This window comes from Ixodes scapularis, unplaced genomic scaffold, assembly GCF_016920785.2.
Source record: "Ixodes scapularis isolate PalLabHiFi unplaced genomic scaffold, ASM1692078v2 PGA_scaffold0__279_contigs__length_252992795, whole genome shotgun sequence".
Classification (NCBI taxonomy): domain Eukaryota; kingdom Metazoa; phylum Arthropoda; class Arachnida; order Ixodida; family Ixodidae; genus Ixodes; species Ixodes scapularis.
The window spans coordinates 214,551,852-214,567,304 of NW_024609835.1; the positions used below are offsets into that span (position 1 = coordinate 214,551,852).

The 15,453-nt window shown below is 42.9% G+C and overlaps 1 protein-coding gene and 1 pseudogene across 1 annotated transcript; both read right to left on the reverse strand.

Moving 5' to 3' along the window:
* Window positions 1–10,749: 10,749 nt before the first annotated feature.
* On the reverse strand, window positions 10,750–11,538 carry LOC120848611 (annotated as a pseudogene).
* LOC120848613 lies at window positions 11,519–12,696 on the reverse strand. Its single transcript, XM_040220623.2, has 2 exons — window positions 12,693–12,696; window positions 11,519–12,352 (listed from the first exon to the last, which is right to left on the reverse strand). Exons 1-2 carry the CDS (start codon window positions 12,694–12,696, stop codon window positions 11,577–11,579), a joined length of 780 nt encoding a protein of 259 aa, XP_040076557.1. The 3' UTR covers window positions 11,519–11,576.
* Window positions 12,697–15,453: the final 2,757 nt, after the last annotated feature.

Consider the following 15,453-nt stretch of genomic DNA (forward strand, 5'->3'; position numbering starts at 1 on the left):
CAAAATCACATGTCCTGATGTGTGAAGTAAATAACACTGCAAGGGTTTTGCCGTGGCCACCTGCAGCGTCCGCAGGAGCTAGTAAAGCACGTTACTGTCGAGGCCGTAGGTGGGCAGTGACGGTGAATTGTCGCTATATTTGGTGCTTCTTTTGCCGACATCGACAACTTACGTTTGAGTGTTGTGCTAATATCCAAGCGAAAATTACGCAGCGAACATTTAGGTTGCGCTTCACTTCCTTACCTTGGGCTCCGGCCCCTCTCTTAAGAAAATTAGAAAGACAACCTGTACGTATCATTAAAGCGCGACGTACGAAGCTGGAACTAGTGCACGTCCCATACAAAAATGCCCTATGGTCGGTTATAGAAAATCCTTTGTATGATCGGCTTTAGCTATTTGGTCCAGTAAGACAAAGAATTTTCTATGGCTGTCTAGCATTTTTTATGGTCGTCGTTATGGGCCTCTTTAGCTTTGTCTATGGCCCTATCGCTGTCCAGCCACAGCGCTATTTAGCTTGTCTAATGGTTGGCTAAAGATTTCTCTATGGCTTACCCTATGGCTCTCTTTAGCCAGCAAACTAAAAAAAATCAATGCAGATTGTTGGCCTAGTTGGTACTGGGAATTTGACGTCATGATGGTGCTTAAGACGAGGACAAAAGGGAGACAGACAACACCGTGTATTCTGTCTCCCTGTTGTCCTCGTCTTAAGCACCATCATGACGCCTAAAAAAAAATTCGCTTCAAGTTCGCAGTTTCGACTTCTCAACGCTACATGTAGATACATACATCTCTGAACACAAAGATTACACAGAACACAAGCAGAACACTACCCCACACAACAACAACGCAGTGCCTTTTTTTTTCTTTCTTTTTAACAAGCAACAAAGCACCGCCGCCGGAGCGAACATACGGTATGTTCGCACTAGCTTTATATATGGCAGTCTAATTTTTTAATCCGACTTTGCCGGTGACCCATCATTTGTCGCAAAAGCACGGAGAGGCGGAGCAAATATTACTCATAATTAATACATTATTTGAATTGTCTCGTGTAGTAGCCCCCATCATTTAAATCAGTACCCCGAAAAAAGCAAAGGTAGATCATTAGGCTAATTAACTAAAATTTATTGATTTTCGTTTTGATATCTTTGATGAATCACGTTGAAAATGCAGTGATGACATGCACTACACTAGTGCTGAAGATTGAAATCAAGCTATTGCTTGATCGCAGTGTTCAGCGCTAGTTTAATTTACTTTCACTTTTGGGGGTAATAATTAATTTTAATTGTTGCACAAGTATTTTAGTGGATTTTGCAAACGAACAATATTACTGGTTTTCATGACTCGTTGCAACATCAGAAAACATGGTCTGTCAACGGCATTACAGAAATTTAGTATTGATTTAATTTTCTGACTGAGTGTTTTTCACTAAAAAAAGTAAGCGTCGGTAGTGATTTTCTATAGGCTTCTAAAGAAATGTTATTGGTTCCCAGTCTTTAGACTCAGGGCCATAACATTTTCTATAGACGATTAAAGACAATTTTGGTTCGCAGACTTTAGACCTCTAGCTATAGAATTTTCTTTAGGCAAGTAAAAGAAATGCATTGGTTCTTGGTCTTTAGACACCGGGCCATAGATTTTTTCTATAGCTGGCTGTAGCTGTCCTTATGGATTTCTATGGCCGACCATAGAGGGCCAAAGGAGGTGATAGCCTGCCATATAATTTTGCATAGATGGACATAGACCATTTTTGTATGGAGTAGAAGTTACGCTAAGTAGGAGTTTAGGATATGTGAACTAGAGCTAACACCTCATCTCCTTGCGTGCTAATCTTTTGAGAAAACAAAAGTCTTGTGCTGGTGTAATTGACTATCACCTCTCATTTCTTAATTGTAATTTCCTAAGAAATGCCATTACTCTTGTTGACCGCTGTCTTTTTTCAGGTGTCCATGTTAGCGTGAAACCATTATCATTTATTTCCGAGGTTACCAGCTCATTGTAGCGACATGATTAAGCCGGCACAAATTTAATTTGGGTAATACAGAGTGATGCAAAAAAAATGTTTAGAGGACTTTTTTTACAGCAAAAATAAACTACGCATTGCCCAACGCTCATTTTTCGCCCAAAGGCAGCGCTAAAGGTGACAAATAGATGCCAAAGTTTCAGCGAAACGGACACCTTATTCAAAAGTTATGAGTGATTTTCTGAAAATTGTATTGGGAAAATGAAGCCCATTTTTGCCCGTTTCTGATTTTTGGTGCCATGGAGCCCCACTCTAAAACTCCGTCGGCCGCCATTTTCCCATTGAACTTTTTAGAAAATCCCTTAAACTTTTGAACGAGGTATCGGATCGGGCTGAAACATTGGCATCTGGTAGTAACCTCTAACGCTACCTTTGGGCGGAGAATGAGCGTTCAGCGAAGCCTAGTTAATTTTTGCATGAAAAAAAAAAAAACTATTTTTTGTAACACTTTTTAGTATACGTTATTGATTTCAAAAATTGTTTCGTAATATGAGTGCTGTCGATGATCACATTGAGCTACTCCAGTGTTTTCCACACATATCGAGAAACACACAGGTATGACGTTAATAGGTTCGCATTTCATTCTTGCAGTTAAGTGTTGAACAACACATTGTACAGCAAAAGTTGTAGTATTATTTGTTTTTCTTTCTGCGTTGTGCTCTGTACATCTCAACTCACGGATGCTGTCACAGAATATTCTTAGACCTTTCGTTTTAGGAGGGGGCACTTTTGTCGCACCGGCTGAACAATGAACCCGTCCCTCCAGCTTGTGGGGGCACTGGAGACCCACATGGCAATCCGGCTGCCAAGCCTGCAAAGCAGTGGCAGCACCCGGGCTGGTTGGCCGGTGCTCTCAAAGCTGCCAGCCGCCTATTCCCGAAGCCACGGTGAACGAGCATGACGACTGACATGATGCCGGGTAAAGGCTTTAAATTGCATTTGCTACTTACACAAGGTTAGTTGCTACTAAATCACACCAATTCCAATGTTTATTGATAAAAAGAAATTGTCGATGCTCCTCTCGTTATATATTATTTCGATTTTGGCATACTGTTTCGTAGGAACGCTAAAGCTGTGACGATGAGCCGCGTTTTCGTGAATGCGAATTTGAGTTTCTCCTTTAGTACTAGCACTTAAGAGCACAGTGAATGCCTTCACTCTAATAAAAAATGGAGGAAAAAGGTAGGAACGGCGCGTCTTCCTCCCTTCTACTGACGAGCCTCCAAGCGGACACGGAGGAACGAGACGTTTTCCTCCTTCTCCAGGCAGACAGGAGAAAGCTTTTGCCCTCCCGACTCATCTTCTTTCGGTTTCGTTTCTCGAGCACATCGTGCACGTTGTTTAATAAATTAATGCAGAGTTGATTGAGCTTCAGCGGCAGCGAAGGCCGCCTGTAATTCCGTCTTCTAGTCCAAACGTGCAGAACATTTCGGTTGCATTAAACTTCTTACCACTAATTTTATCAAACGAGCAAACGAAGCCGCTAGAAACAGCGAAGTTCCGGAGCAGTGCCTGCAGCGCTACATACGCTGGGTAAGACGGCCGTCTCCGATTTGCGGGACACACGCAGAACTACAGTAGCGAAACCACGAGGAACTGTGTCGACGTTTTCGACGTTATGGAAATCGCAGTAACTGCGTCCAAGGCAGACAGGTTTTCCTGCCGGCTGCCTGATGCCTTCCGTGCTGAGTTCGGTTCTGTTGTGTCGTGCCTAGTGCCAACCGGCGTTCAACGTGATTCTGTATTTCTGGGTGTCAGCAACATCGTCAACGTGGTTCTGTATTTATGCGTGTCAGCAACATCGTGATGGCAGTGTTGTGGGTTGTGAACAGAAGACTGGAATGATCGCCGATGTGACCCTGTGTTCGCGTATCAGGGGTGTAACAAGATGAGATGACGTAAACTCTCGGGCATTGATGCCGCTGGTCGGGCCGTAATCGGAGGGGGCGGGGTATTAGGATGACATTCCGCTTTACATTAAAAAGTTTAAGACCACTTGAGGGATTAAGTGCAGTCGATCGACGTGTGGATAGTCATGTTGGAACGCTGGTCTCAACGGTAAGCTCCTATCGTACAGTGGCCAATGTGACTGTCGGTCCCCGAGAGCGATTGCGCTCTGGGGAAAAGACTGAACAGTACGAAATTATGACGGAAAGTAGAATATTTACAATGGAAGTTTAGCAATAAAAAAAAACAGGTAAAATAAAAAAAAAAGCTATACTTTATTTTACAGCGCGCCACTTGGAGGGCAGTTTCCTGTAGAAACTGCCCTCCAAGTGGCGCGCTGGGATGAGCGCTAGAAGTTTTCGAGCTCGAAAAGGCGTAGCTCCGTACACTTAACACCTGCCGCAAGTTGCGGCTTTGACTGCATTCAAGTTGATCGAAAAGCCATTTCTCTGCCCGTGAAGCATCACTTCCAGCTGAGTGAATATCCGCTCTACAAAGAGTAATTCAAGACGGCAATTGCAGCCGTGCACGAACAGCAGAAATAGAAAAAACAAACACTACAATAGAAATACTGGCTAAAAAGGTTCGTGCGGGAAAACAAACTCATGGCTTGGAACCAGAATGGAGCGGCTCGATTTATTGGCATTCAAATTATTACGGCATAATCGAGTGTTTTCTTTTTAATAAGTGATTCATCCCCTGAGCCATTAAAAATAGTCTCAGATGTACGACATTGCTGGAAAAAAGACGAACATGATCGGAATATTTTTTATTGCTTGGGAGTCACCAAAACAATTCCGAACGTTCAAAACGACCAGTATAAAGGACGGAAACTCAAAGCTCGGGAGTATTGATCGGGTTCGTGTGCTGTTGTATATATCTTTGTATGTGCGAAGCATGTGTATGCGCTCAATGTATGTTCACCTGATTATTGTAGTGCGCGTAACGTGTCTACATGAATTAGAGGTTCCTGTAGAAAAGGAAAACGCAATTGTGGGGTGAGAAAATAAATTTTCTTTTTGTAAAACATGAATTGGGCGGTACCCAGCGCCACCTAGCCTAGCTACTTTCGATTACTCTGTTTGACCCTGCCATCTGGTGGCTAGCGATTTAACATCAATTCACGCTACGCGGCTGCGCCATAATTTCATGTTTCCGTGCTGAGGTAAGCCAAGAGGTTGCTTTGGATTTGCTTTTTTTTTTTTGAGAGCGGCTTTTGGTTTTGCGGGCGAATGGTTTTCACTCCTCCGTGATGTGCGGTTGACGCCACGATTTACGAAGGAATTGTGGCTCGAGAAATAGCAAAGGTAAGACATAAAGTGCGCGAACTGGGTGCCGGTTGTTTCCGTTGAACATCGCAGTACTGACGATGAGAAGACTAAGGGACGGCATGCTTTTGAAACGTAATTTTCTATACCTGCGGGGGGAAGCCGGCTTCGGATATAAACACAGTTCGCGGAAAGCTCGTGTTACGTTTTTATTTGCTGCTCCTCTCGCTCCGTACAATAGACATATTGTTCTCGTTAAGCCTCATCGATCTCGATTTGCTCGATTCGTGGTCGCCATAATGAGATGCAGTCGACGGAGGAACTTTTGCTCCCCTGCTTAAGGGACGAAAGTTTCTCCAGTTCTGAAGGAACATTTATATCAAGAGCGTTCCTCCCTTTAGGGAGGACTATACTGACCCTTTTTTCCAAGAGCGTTGGGCCTGGATAATGACGTGTTTATTGACGAATGCGCCACACGTTTGCCCGAGAGCGAACAATTTCCGAGTAAACAGCGCTATCTCTTTTGACGGTATCACCATTCGGAGTCTGCGCTGCCCTACTGACAGTGTCACGGAAGGGAAAGGGTCAGAACAAGCAAGCAAGTTTTTCATGTTTACCAACAGTTGGCATTCAACATTTCTGTAATGGGGTCGCTGTGACAGTTTCTACCAGTTCTCTAGTGTCTTCGCAGTGCCTGTAGAACTCGACGTCAATGTTTTGTGCTTGCCTATTTCCCTGCCTCACCGCCGCTGGACTGGGGCAACATCATGGAGGTTGCGGTTTCTGTGTCACCAACCAGGTCCCCGACTCCTCTACGTCCTCAGCCGCCACGTGTGGTCGTCTGAGTGTAGACGAGTGGTGGCCGCGACGACTGGAGGAGCTGCACCTGCTGTAGGTGAAGCTACGTCAGTGCCAGGTTGTCTATTAGCAGGCGCATGCCCAGGTTTGCCATCAGCAGCAGCGTAACGAGCGGATTTGAGCTTCAGCTGGCTCCAGCTCGACACACTAACCGAGCTGCAACAAGTGATTGTTCTCGGGGCCCAACCGCAACAATACGCAGCTTTATTCGATTTGTTTCATTTCCTTTTTTAGTAATTACAATGTTCTATATCCTCTTTTGTGTTTAAAAATGCTTTTTTGAAATCCGCAACTTGCTTCATTTTAACCCTGACCTGAAGTTGTTTCAAGTATTCACCGTATTTCATTCAGAAAAGCCTAGCATTTGCTTAACTTGTTTCTCGATTGACTATTTTTATTGAGCCTTTTATGCAAAAGGGCAGTTATTTCAGCTTTAAATCTATTCTCACAAAGCAGAGGAAGTAACAGAGTATTTGTTTCTTACTAATTGCACTGTACGTTTAGAAATGGATAGTTCGTCAACCCGAGTGAGCGACTGTTATCTCCACTGTAGACGAAATATTTAACCGGTGTCGTACCATACCTAATACGGTGTCTTTAACTTACTTCACAGTAGCGATGCACAACCACATGCTGGTACAATGATCGTCCACATCGACATGGGGCAGGGGTGGGGATTGGACTCGGTATTCCTATATGCAGCTGTGCGAGCTTTTACTCCACGTGCTCCAAGCTGTAATGCGTTGATGCAATCGCCCACCGATCCCCTGAAGGAAATATAGGAATCTATGTTTTAATGTGTAGAGCCAGGCGTTTTGTAAACTTCACCACTGTTATTTATGTAAGGTCTATTTGATTATTGTGTTGTCCATGTGCACCCTCGGGCATTAAATACTGTTGTCACAGATTTTACCATTGTTTTCATTGAGTTCAGACATGTCTCACTTCCTGTCCAGTAATTTGTGCCTCGGAATACTCTATCGACTCGCACCGCCTCCCAAGGTAAGACCACATTGACGAGGTTTGCCTACTGACTTTTTATTGAAAAGGTGGCGCCATGTCACCGAGCTTTGGGTTTCTCGTGAAATGATCCCCAGATGGTCAAAAGTAATCCTCAGTTCACTGCTGGGGCCTGCCACATGCCCGTCGTTGGTTTGGCGGGCACTGACCTCATAGTGAAACAGTAATTGAACAGCGGTTCCAGCTGAACCGTGGTAGAGTGTTCACCTTATTCATGCTTGCACTCAGTAATACATAGTATTATGCCACCAGTTTGAGTGGATGGGTCCAGCAGTTTTAGGTATTGTCAGGTAGGACACCCTTGACCGCCTAATCACAGAAGGTGTCCCGACAAGAAATTGGTGACCTATTGCAATATTTATTCTAAGCGAAAATTCTTCAATGGGTGTCACAGCTGGAAGATATGATCTCACATATTCTCATATATAAGCTAATGTCTAACAAATGCGAACTTAGCAACTCCCTGAAAAGTTTCGGGTCTGAACATGGCAAAAATTTGAGTTATTACAATGTAATTATCTGAAGCTTTTCACTTTCTCTGTATCCTGCTAACCCTCTGCTTTGTGTGATGACAAATATTGAATTGTACCCGAGCAAAATGTTTCCACAACAAAGTAGGCAAGTTGGTCAACCACCAGCACAGTTTAAAACCCTGTCGTCCAGCTGGAACTTGTGTAGAACAAAGACGTTGCAACAATCCGCGGTGACCAACCAACTGAAAAACCGGTGAATTTTTGTTTTCTGCTCAGACAAGAAAGTGTGTGGCCATAATATAAGGTTCATTTGTTTCTGGCCCGATTGCATTTTGAGCTTTAGCATGGCTTGTGAGTTGATTCTTTGGTGACCTATGCTAAAAGCGACATACTTTGCATTCAGTGCATACTGGAAGCACCACGCAATGAGTTGAGCCCGCACCCATGCCCTGTTGAATGCGTTCATGGGGTCTCGAGCCGATGGGAGATGAGACTGCCTTCGACATTATCAGGAGGGGACTGGAGGAGCGGGAAGTAGCTCGTTCTGCAGGGGGGCCAAGTTTTGCAGTGCAAGCCCACCAGTGATCATCACAGCTTACCATTCAGGCTTGTGCTGCTACCACATTTCGAGCCACGGAAAGTGCCTTGGCCCACTGCAATTAGATTCTAGTCGCTTTACTAGTTCGGAAATGGGCCCTTTTGTAGCTACTTCAGACAAGAATGAAAAACCAATAAAAATTCTTTTTTCTGCTACTGCTTAACGCACTGCCTCTACACACAAGAACAATACACCACAATTACTGTTTGAATAGGAAATGTGGGACCTGTATATGCGGTAGGGTATGTCATATTAATGCTCAGACTACTGTTCTAGATAGAAAGTTCTGTGTAGGATAACACTCCTCAGATGTAGAGACAGTTCTTTGTCGTAAGCGGATAATGTCCCTTCCAGCACATTAGGCTTCAAAAAGTCTCTATTAGATGGCTGCAGGCATCAGTGCAGTACGGGTGGTCTGCCGTACTATGTGGTCTTTTGGCGCTAGTTGTATTTTTATTTATTTATTTCAAAATACTGCCAATCCCCGAAGGGATTATTGCAGGCATTGGTACACAATAAAAAGATACATATGTGAGGCACTTAACAACGAATGAACAACACTTCTCGTCATTCAAAGCATCCAATAATTACGAAAAAAGTTCATCTTCGACTGCATTGATAAATGATTCAACAGTGCCGTGACTGAACACGTGTGGATCAAGGCTATTCCAGATTCTAATGGCAGAGGGAAAAAATGAGTGTTTAAAAGTGTTATTATGAAACGAATAGTCAACAAGTGTATGGCTGTGCTTGTGTCTAGTCGGTCTTGTGTTAGACAATTGTACGTACTTGGATGAGTCAATCTTAAAGGCGCCTTGTAAAAGAAGGTAGAGAAATTTTAGACGATTTAATGTTGCGCGGTCAGTAATGGTCTGTAAACCTGCTCTTTTCAGAAGCTCTGTAGGGGAGTCAAAACGACCATACTTATGATAAACAAACCTAATTGCCTTTCTCTGAAGGCTTTCAAGTGTGTTTATGTTTATATTCGTGTGAGGGAACCAAGCAATATTTGCGTATTCAAGCACTGGACGTATAAGGGTTTTATATGCTAGGAGTTTTGTTTCACAAGACGAACCTTTTAAGGTTCTCTTCAGAAGGAATAATTTCGTGGGAGCTTTATTAAATACATATTTAACGTGTGCGTTCCAGTTAAGATCAGATGTTATTAAGACTCCTAGGTACTTATACTCGGTGACTCTATGCAAGGGTTCATCTTTAAGGCTATATTGAAACTGGGAGACATTCTTTTTCTTTCTCGTGAAACTCATGGAGACTGTTTTTTCTTTGTTAATCACCATTTGCCAGTCATCGCACCAGTCGGAAATCTTTTTAAGAGATTTGTTTAGTAGGATGTGATCGTCTTGGTTCTTAATTTCTTGATATATGATACAATCGTCAGCGAATAATCTTATGTTAACATCAATGCCATCGGCTATGTCATTTATGAAAAGTAGAAATAAAAATGGAGCTAAAACGGAACCTTGTGGGACGCCGGATACTACTGCAACTGGTCGCGTACTTTGTTCCTCGTGATAAACAAATTGGAAACGATTTTTTAAGTAGTCTTCAATCCATGCAATTATCGGTCCTTCGCCCATAACATGTTTAAGTTTTATTATCAGTTTGTTGTGGGAAACGCAATCAAACGCTTTCGAGAGATCCAAGAACACTGCATCTACCTGACTTCTGTTGTTTATGCCCATCGTGAAATCGTGAAGAATCTCAATTAGCTGTGTCACGGTCGATAGTCCACTTCTAAAACCATGCTGATGTGGGAATAAGATATTGTTATTTTCTACAAATGATGTCATGACTTTGAGAATAATATGCTCGAGAAGTTTGCAGCAGGTGCAAGTAAGTGATATGGGCCTAAAATTTGAGGCTAGAGTTTTATCGCCAGATTTATGTATAGGGATTACTTTCGCAACTTTCCATTCGGCGGGTACCGAAGAAAGGAAGAGAGACTTGTTAAAAATTAACACTAAATACTTGCTAACCCATTCGGCGTATCTTTTAAGAAACATATTCGGAATTTCGTCAGGACCGTTACCTTTTTTGGTGTCTAAATTGAGTAAAAGTGCAAATATGCCTGGTTCCGTAACTATTAGGCTTCCAAGTTCTTCAGCAGTGTTGCATTGTGGTAAAGTTAAACCGTCATTACCATCATCAGCTGTAAATACCGACTTAAAGTAATTGTTAAATTCATCTGCCATTTTTTGTTTCTCTATGGAGCTCATACAATTCATTTGAGACTTTTTAGGGTTAACGTGGTTCCAAAATTTCCGAGGTGACGCTTTCATGAACTCGTGGAGGGTCACGTTATAGTACTTATGTTTGGCTTCTTTAATTTTTAATTTAAGAAGTTTAGAGTGCTCTGAAATCTTTGCTTTGTAGTCGGTGTTATTTTGGAGGGAGTGTATTTTTGATGACTTCCTTAGCCGCTTGAGTTTGCGTTTCAGGTGGATAATTTCTCGCGTGATCCATGGGTTGTGCTTTCTTGTTATTTTTTGTTTTTTTTTGGATGAACTGTGTAACACAGTGCGTGATAATTGATTTAAACTCGTTTCATATGTCGTCAATACTGACATCTATCTCGTCACAAAGTTCACGGAAATCATAAAATCTATGAGCAAGGTACGTTAATATACACGCGTCATCGGCACTGTTGAAATCAAGTACAGTTTTGATGGTACCATATGAGAACCTAGATGTTCGTATAGGTATGGTGCATATAACTGCTTTATGGTCGGATATGCCCGTTACTACTTCAACATCGACTTGGCTCTGGGGGAAGTGGTCACTAAGAAATACAAGGTCAAGCAGACTGCTGGACGTTCCCTGCACCCGTGTTGGCTCTCTGACGATTTGTGACAGATTAAACGCAAATAAAATGTCTAATATTGCATCAGAGGTAACAGTGCCAAGTTGCAGCGAATCCCAGTTTACCTCAGGTATATTAAAATCGCCAGCCATAATAATCCTTTGATTTTTAATGTGTTGTTGCATGTAATCATATAAGTTGTACAGACACTTGTGGTCGGAGTTTGGAGGCCGATAAACGACACCTACAACAACAGAATAATAATCGAATGACACTTTGCACCATAAAGATTCAACATCTTTCACATCAGGCATATGTCCTTAGGGGATACCTCGTTTTAGAAGTATTGCTACTCCGCCACCTCTAGTCGTTCTGTCTTTTCTCAGAATGATGTAATTTGGTGGGACAATTTCGCTATCAAGTATTAAGGGATGTAACCACGTTTCTGTGATTGTAACTATGTGTGGATTAAATTCTAAGAGAAAGGACTCCAATGAATATGCTTTATTTTGAAGACTCCTTGCATTTATATTTACGACTCTAAGGTTAGATGGCAGAATGTGGCTTTCGGTTAGTTTTCGTCGGGAACATCGTTTTTTTCTACGGGAATTATGTCTTCTTTTGTCTCATCCCACGCATAGAGATGCCCATTTATGCGAACCTTATCATATGTTAAGAAAACCTTTTCTCGCTTATCTCGGTTTGCTTTAGTGCGGTCCCAAAGCTTCTTACGTATTTGCTGTACGTGTCGGGAGAAATCTTCACCGATTGAAAAATCTGTTCCTTTCAGTTTGACGCAGTTTTTCAGTATCTTTGATTTATCTCTACTGTCCAGTAGTTTGAGTATGACTGGACGGATCTTGTTATCAGCCTGTTTCCCGAGGCGGTGAATTCTTTCGATGCCTGCTATTTGTACGTTTAGAATTCTCTCGAGAATTTCACCTACGACCACTCTTTCGAGTGTCTGACTGTTTTCGTTCTCTTGTTCTTTAATTCCGTAGACAATCAGATTCGACCGTCTACTTCGATTTTCTAAGTCGTCTACCTTTCTGGTAATAATTTTAACAGTCGTTTCAAGTTCAGTTATTCTCTCCCGACATGCACTGACGTTCTTTTGAAGCGTACTGAGACTTTCCAGTTTGTGCTCGATCGCAGAAAGTCTGTCATTTGTTATACCCTTTTCATTTTTAATTTCCTGTATGTCCCGGGCGATTTCTTTCAGTTTTTGTAAAATAGCGCCTGTTTCTGGACCAGGGTTGACCTCAACATCGCCGCTCAGCAAAAGTAGCATTCTCAGAGAGAAAAACACATCGCACAACCACAAGTAACAGGACCGTGGGCACGGTCCTGTTACTTGTGGTCCTGTTACTCGGTACACCCTGCTGCTTGCCCAAGGTTATCGATCTGCCAATGGTGTGGTAGAAGGGTATGTTTTCTACATTATTGTATATTTTTGGGCCGTAAGCCGTAGTCTCATTTAAGCAATGAATGTCAAGAACCAACACCAACCAACTTCGATGAACAACAACTGTTATCAAGCACTGGGTGTTCGCCGTCCTGTTTGGTGGACAAGACACAAACACAAAAACTGTTTACATCTGGGACTGTTGTCAGTTTCAATTTACACAGAATACCGAGTGAACGACATCAAATAATGTTTTCATGCATGTAGAAAGAAAACACTCACTCATTATTTCCAATTTTAATCTAGTTTAGTTTATGTCTTCGTATTTGAGAATCTGACGATACGAAGAGGTTCATATAGGATGAGGCGGTGTTGTAACAAAACATCGTCTCGTACCGCATTCACTGGAAGTGTGCTTTCGTCATGATCATTCTTGCAAGAACTGTGCGCTCGGGCAACTATTGTCGTTGTGGTCGTCAACCCAATCGGGAGCACGTTTTATTTTAACCTATTTGTGTTCTCTCACAAGAGCCAGACACCGTTTCTGACATCATTTATTTTTTTTTGTTTTTGTTTTTTTCAAAAGAACGCGAGTACCCCACGCTCGGCCGTGCAAACTATAGAAGGATACAGTTTTTTATTATTTTTTTATATTCGGCTTCGATTGATAATATTACGTCAGAGTTTAAATATATGCTGTCGCATCTCAGCATGCATTTTCATTAATCAAGTTTCGCAATACTAAACAAACAACAGAAGTGAACTTACCTGCACTTTGATGGAGAAGTATCGATTTCTGTTACGAAAACATTTTCACATCAGAACCACCGGGTCCTCTTATCAATCACCGCTCCGTCCTCGAACTTTACCGAACGGGTGAAGATGGTCCTTGCGAGAAGCCACGAAACTCGCTCTGCAAGCCGGCACGCTATCGGCTGCGGCATGTTCACATGGTTTCTGGAAAAACTTCGAATTTCCCGGCACCATAAAAGCTCAAAGCAACGAGGAGCTCCAGAATTGGCGAAGGCGGCAGGCCCAGAGTATTCGCGTTCCCGCCAGAGCCAGCAGTGTGCTTGCTACGTTCGCATTCGTAAAGCGGTCCTGCACAAAAATGTCGCGGTTACTGAAGTGTTCCAGCGGGTTCAGGCGTTCTCTGAAACACCGCCTGGTCACATGTCTCAATTAGTTGTCGCCGGTGTCGTCGTAGAAGATCCCTTCTGACCTTGAAACGGAGTGCACGAACTCCGCGAACGACTGGTCGGTCGACAAGACACTCAGAACTGAAGTCGAGGAGTGGCTCAAGGAATCGCCGACCTACCTTGAGGTTCACGAGGAGTCAAGGTTTTCTTTGAGTCGAAGAGTGTTTGGAGTGGAGGTCGGTTGATGAAGCGCAAAACCGGCCTCGAGCAGAGTTTCGAGTCAAGTTCAAGTCGAGTGCGAGTCAAGGCCCGTTTATGAATTGGCTGTTATTCTAAACAATTGCTGCTTCGTGCCCACCTTTTGGACGCCGGCACGGTTCCTTGTTCACGGGGGATCGAATTGGAGCCAAAAGCTTGCAATATATTGTTGTTATCTTCTCTTCTTCATGTCAGTATGGTTTAATTTTATTTTTGTGCGTTGCGCATTGTAGTGCGTGTAAAGAGCCTCTTCACAGCACTAAGGTGAATCGGTTTAGATTGTGGCACGTGCTTTGGACGTACGTAGCACTAGAAGAAACGAACACCAAAATTTTGCAGTAGGGCAAAGAAAACCCGGATTACTTTCGTTTAATCAGTAATGCGTGCATTAGAATTTTACCAAGTTGTACAACTCGGTATCAAGTAGCTCGTGGAACTTTGCACCATCGTTGCAACGTCAGTGCGCAGTAAGTCGAATTGAAGTTTGGGGGGTTAGTAAATGTGGCAAAGTGTGTAAAGGCCCGTTCACACTCTTGCGACCGACTAAGACCCAGAGAGACCAGACGGGTTTGTAAGCCTCTTGCGATCTCTTAGGACCAGCTCCGCTGCAGTGCATCCGGTCCTAAGAAGTAGCAAAAGGCTTAAAAGCCGGTCGGGTTTCTTTTGGTCTTACTCGGTCACAAGAGTGTGAACGGCGCTTAAGACTATACCCTTTTGCTTAGATTGAAGCCTCCAATATGAGCACTTACCTAGGGTATGAGTGAAATCACCAAACAGTGACAACCAAAACTAATGTTTTAATTGTGCACATGAGCAGTACACGACCTGTAGGGTGCAGATTTATACAATATTTTGTGACTTTCTTACCCACACACACACACACATACACACACACACACACACATATATATATATATATATATATATATATATATATATATAAATAAATGAAAACGCCCGAAAACAACTTGAAAACGTAGAACTTATAAAAATTAAAGCTTTATTTCCCAACCGTTTCGCCGGGAGGACCTGGCTTCGTCAGGAGTTCGTCATATATAAATGTACAGGGTCCGGTCGAGAAAAGTAAACCCGACTTTTCGGCCCGCGTAAAAAAACTACGCATCGCAGAACGCTCAAACTCCGCCAGAATGTAACTTTGTGGTCCAAGCAAGATGCCTAAGTTTCAGAACATGAGCTTACCTGCATCAAAAGTTAAAAGAAAAAGCGAGAAATCTTTACGGGGAGGCTCCGACCCCGGAGAGACGCAGACGGAGGCCGTCTGCTTTGCGTTGCATTGCATAGGTGGCGCCATCACCTATGCGGGTTGGCGGGTTATCACGGGCATCTGCCGGGCTTGGTGGCAAATTCGGAATTGTTCTCTATCATTTCTGAAGTTTCACTTACGCACTGCTTTTCACTGCAACGGAAATGGAGATTACACGCTCTAATTTGTTATATTTTCGTGCATTTGCTCAGGCATAACATTTCTTTATGGTAATTATAAATAGCAGATGTCGTCTGCTTTGCTTTTCGCAAACCCGAACACCGGTTCTCCCGTTGATTACTTTTAATCTCTACCGTATTTCACTGCACTTTCCTGCCTGATGAGGCAATTAACCCAAAAGCAACGCGTGGACGTAGTGGTT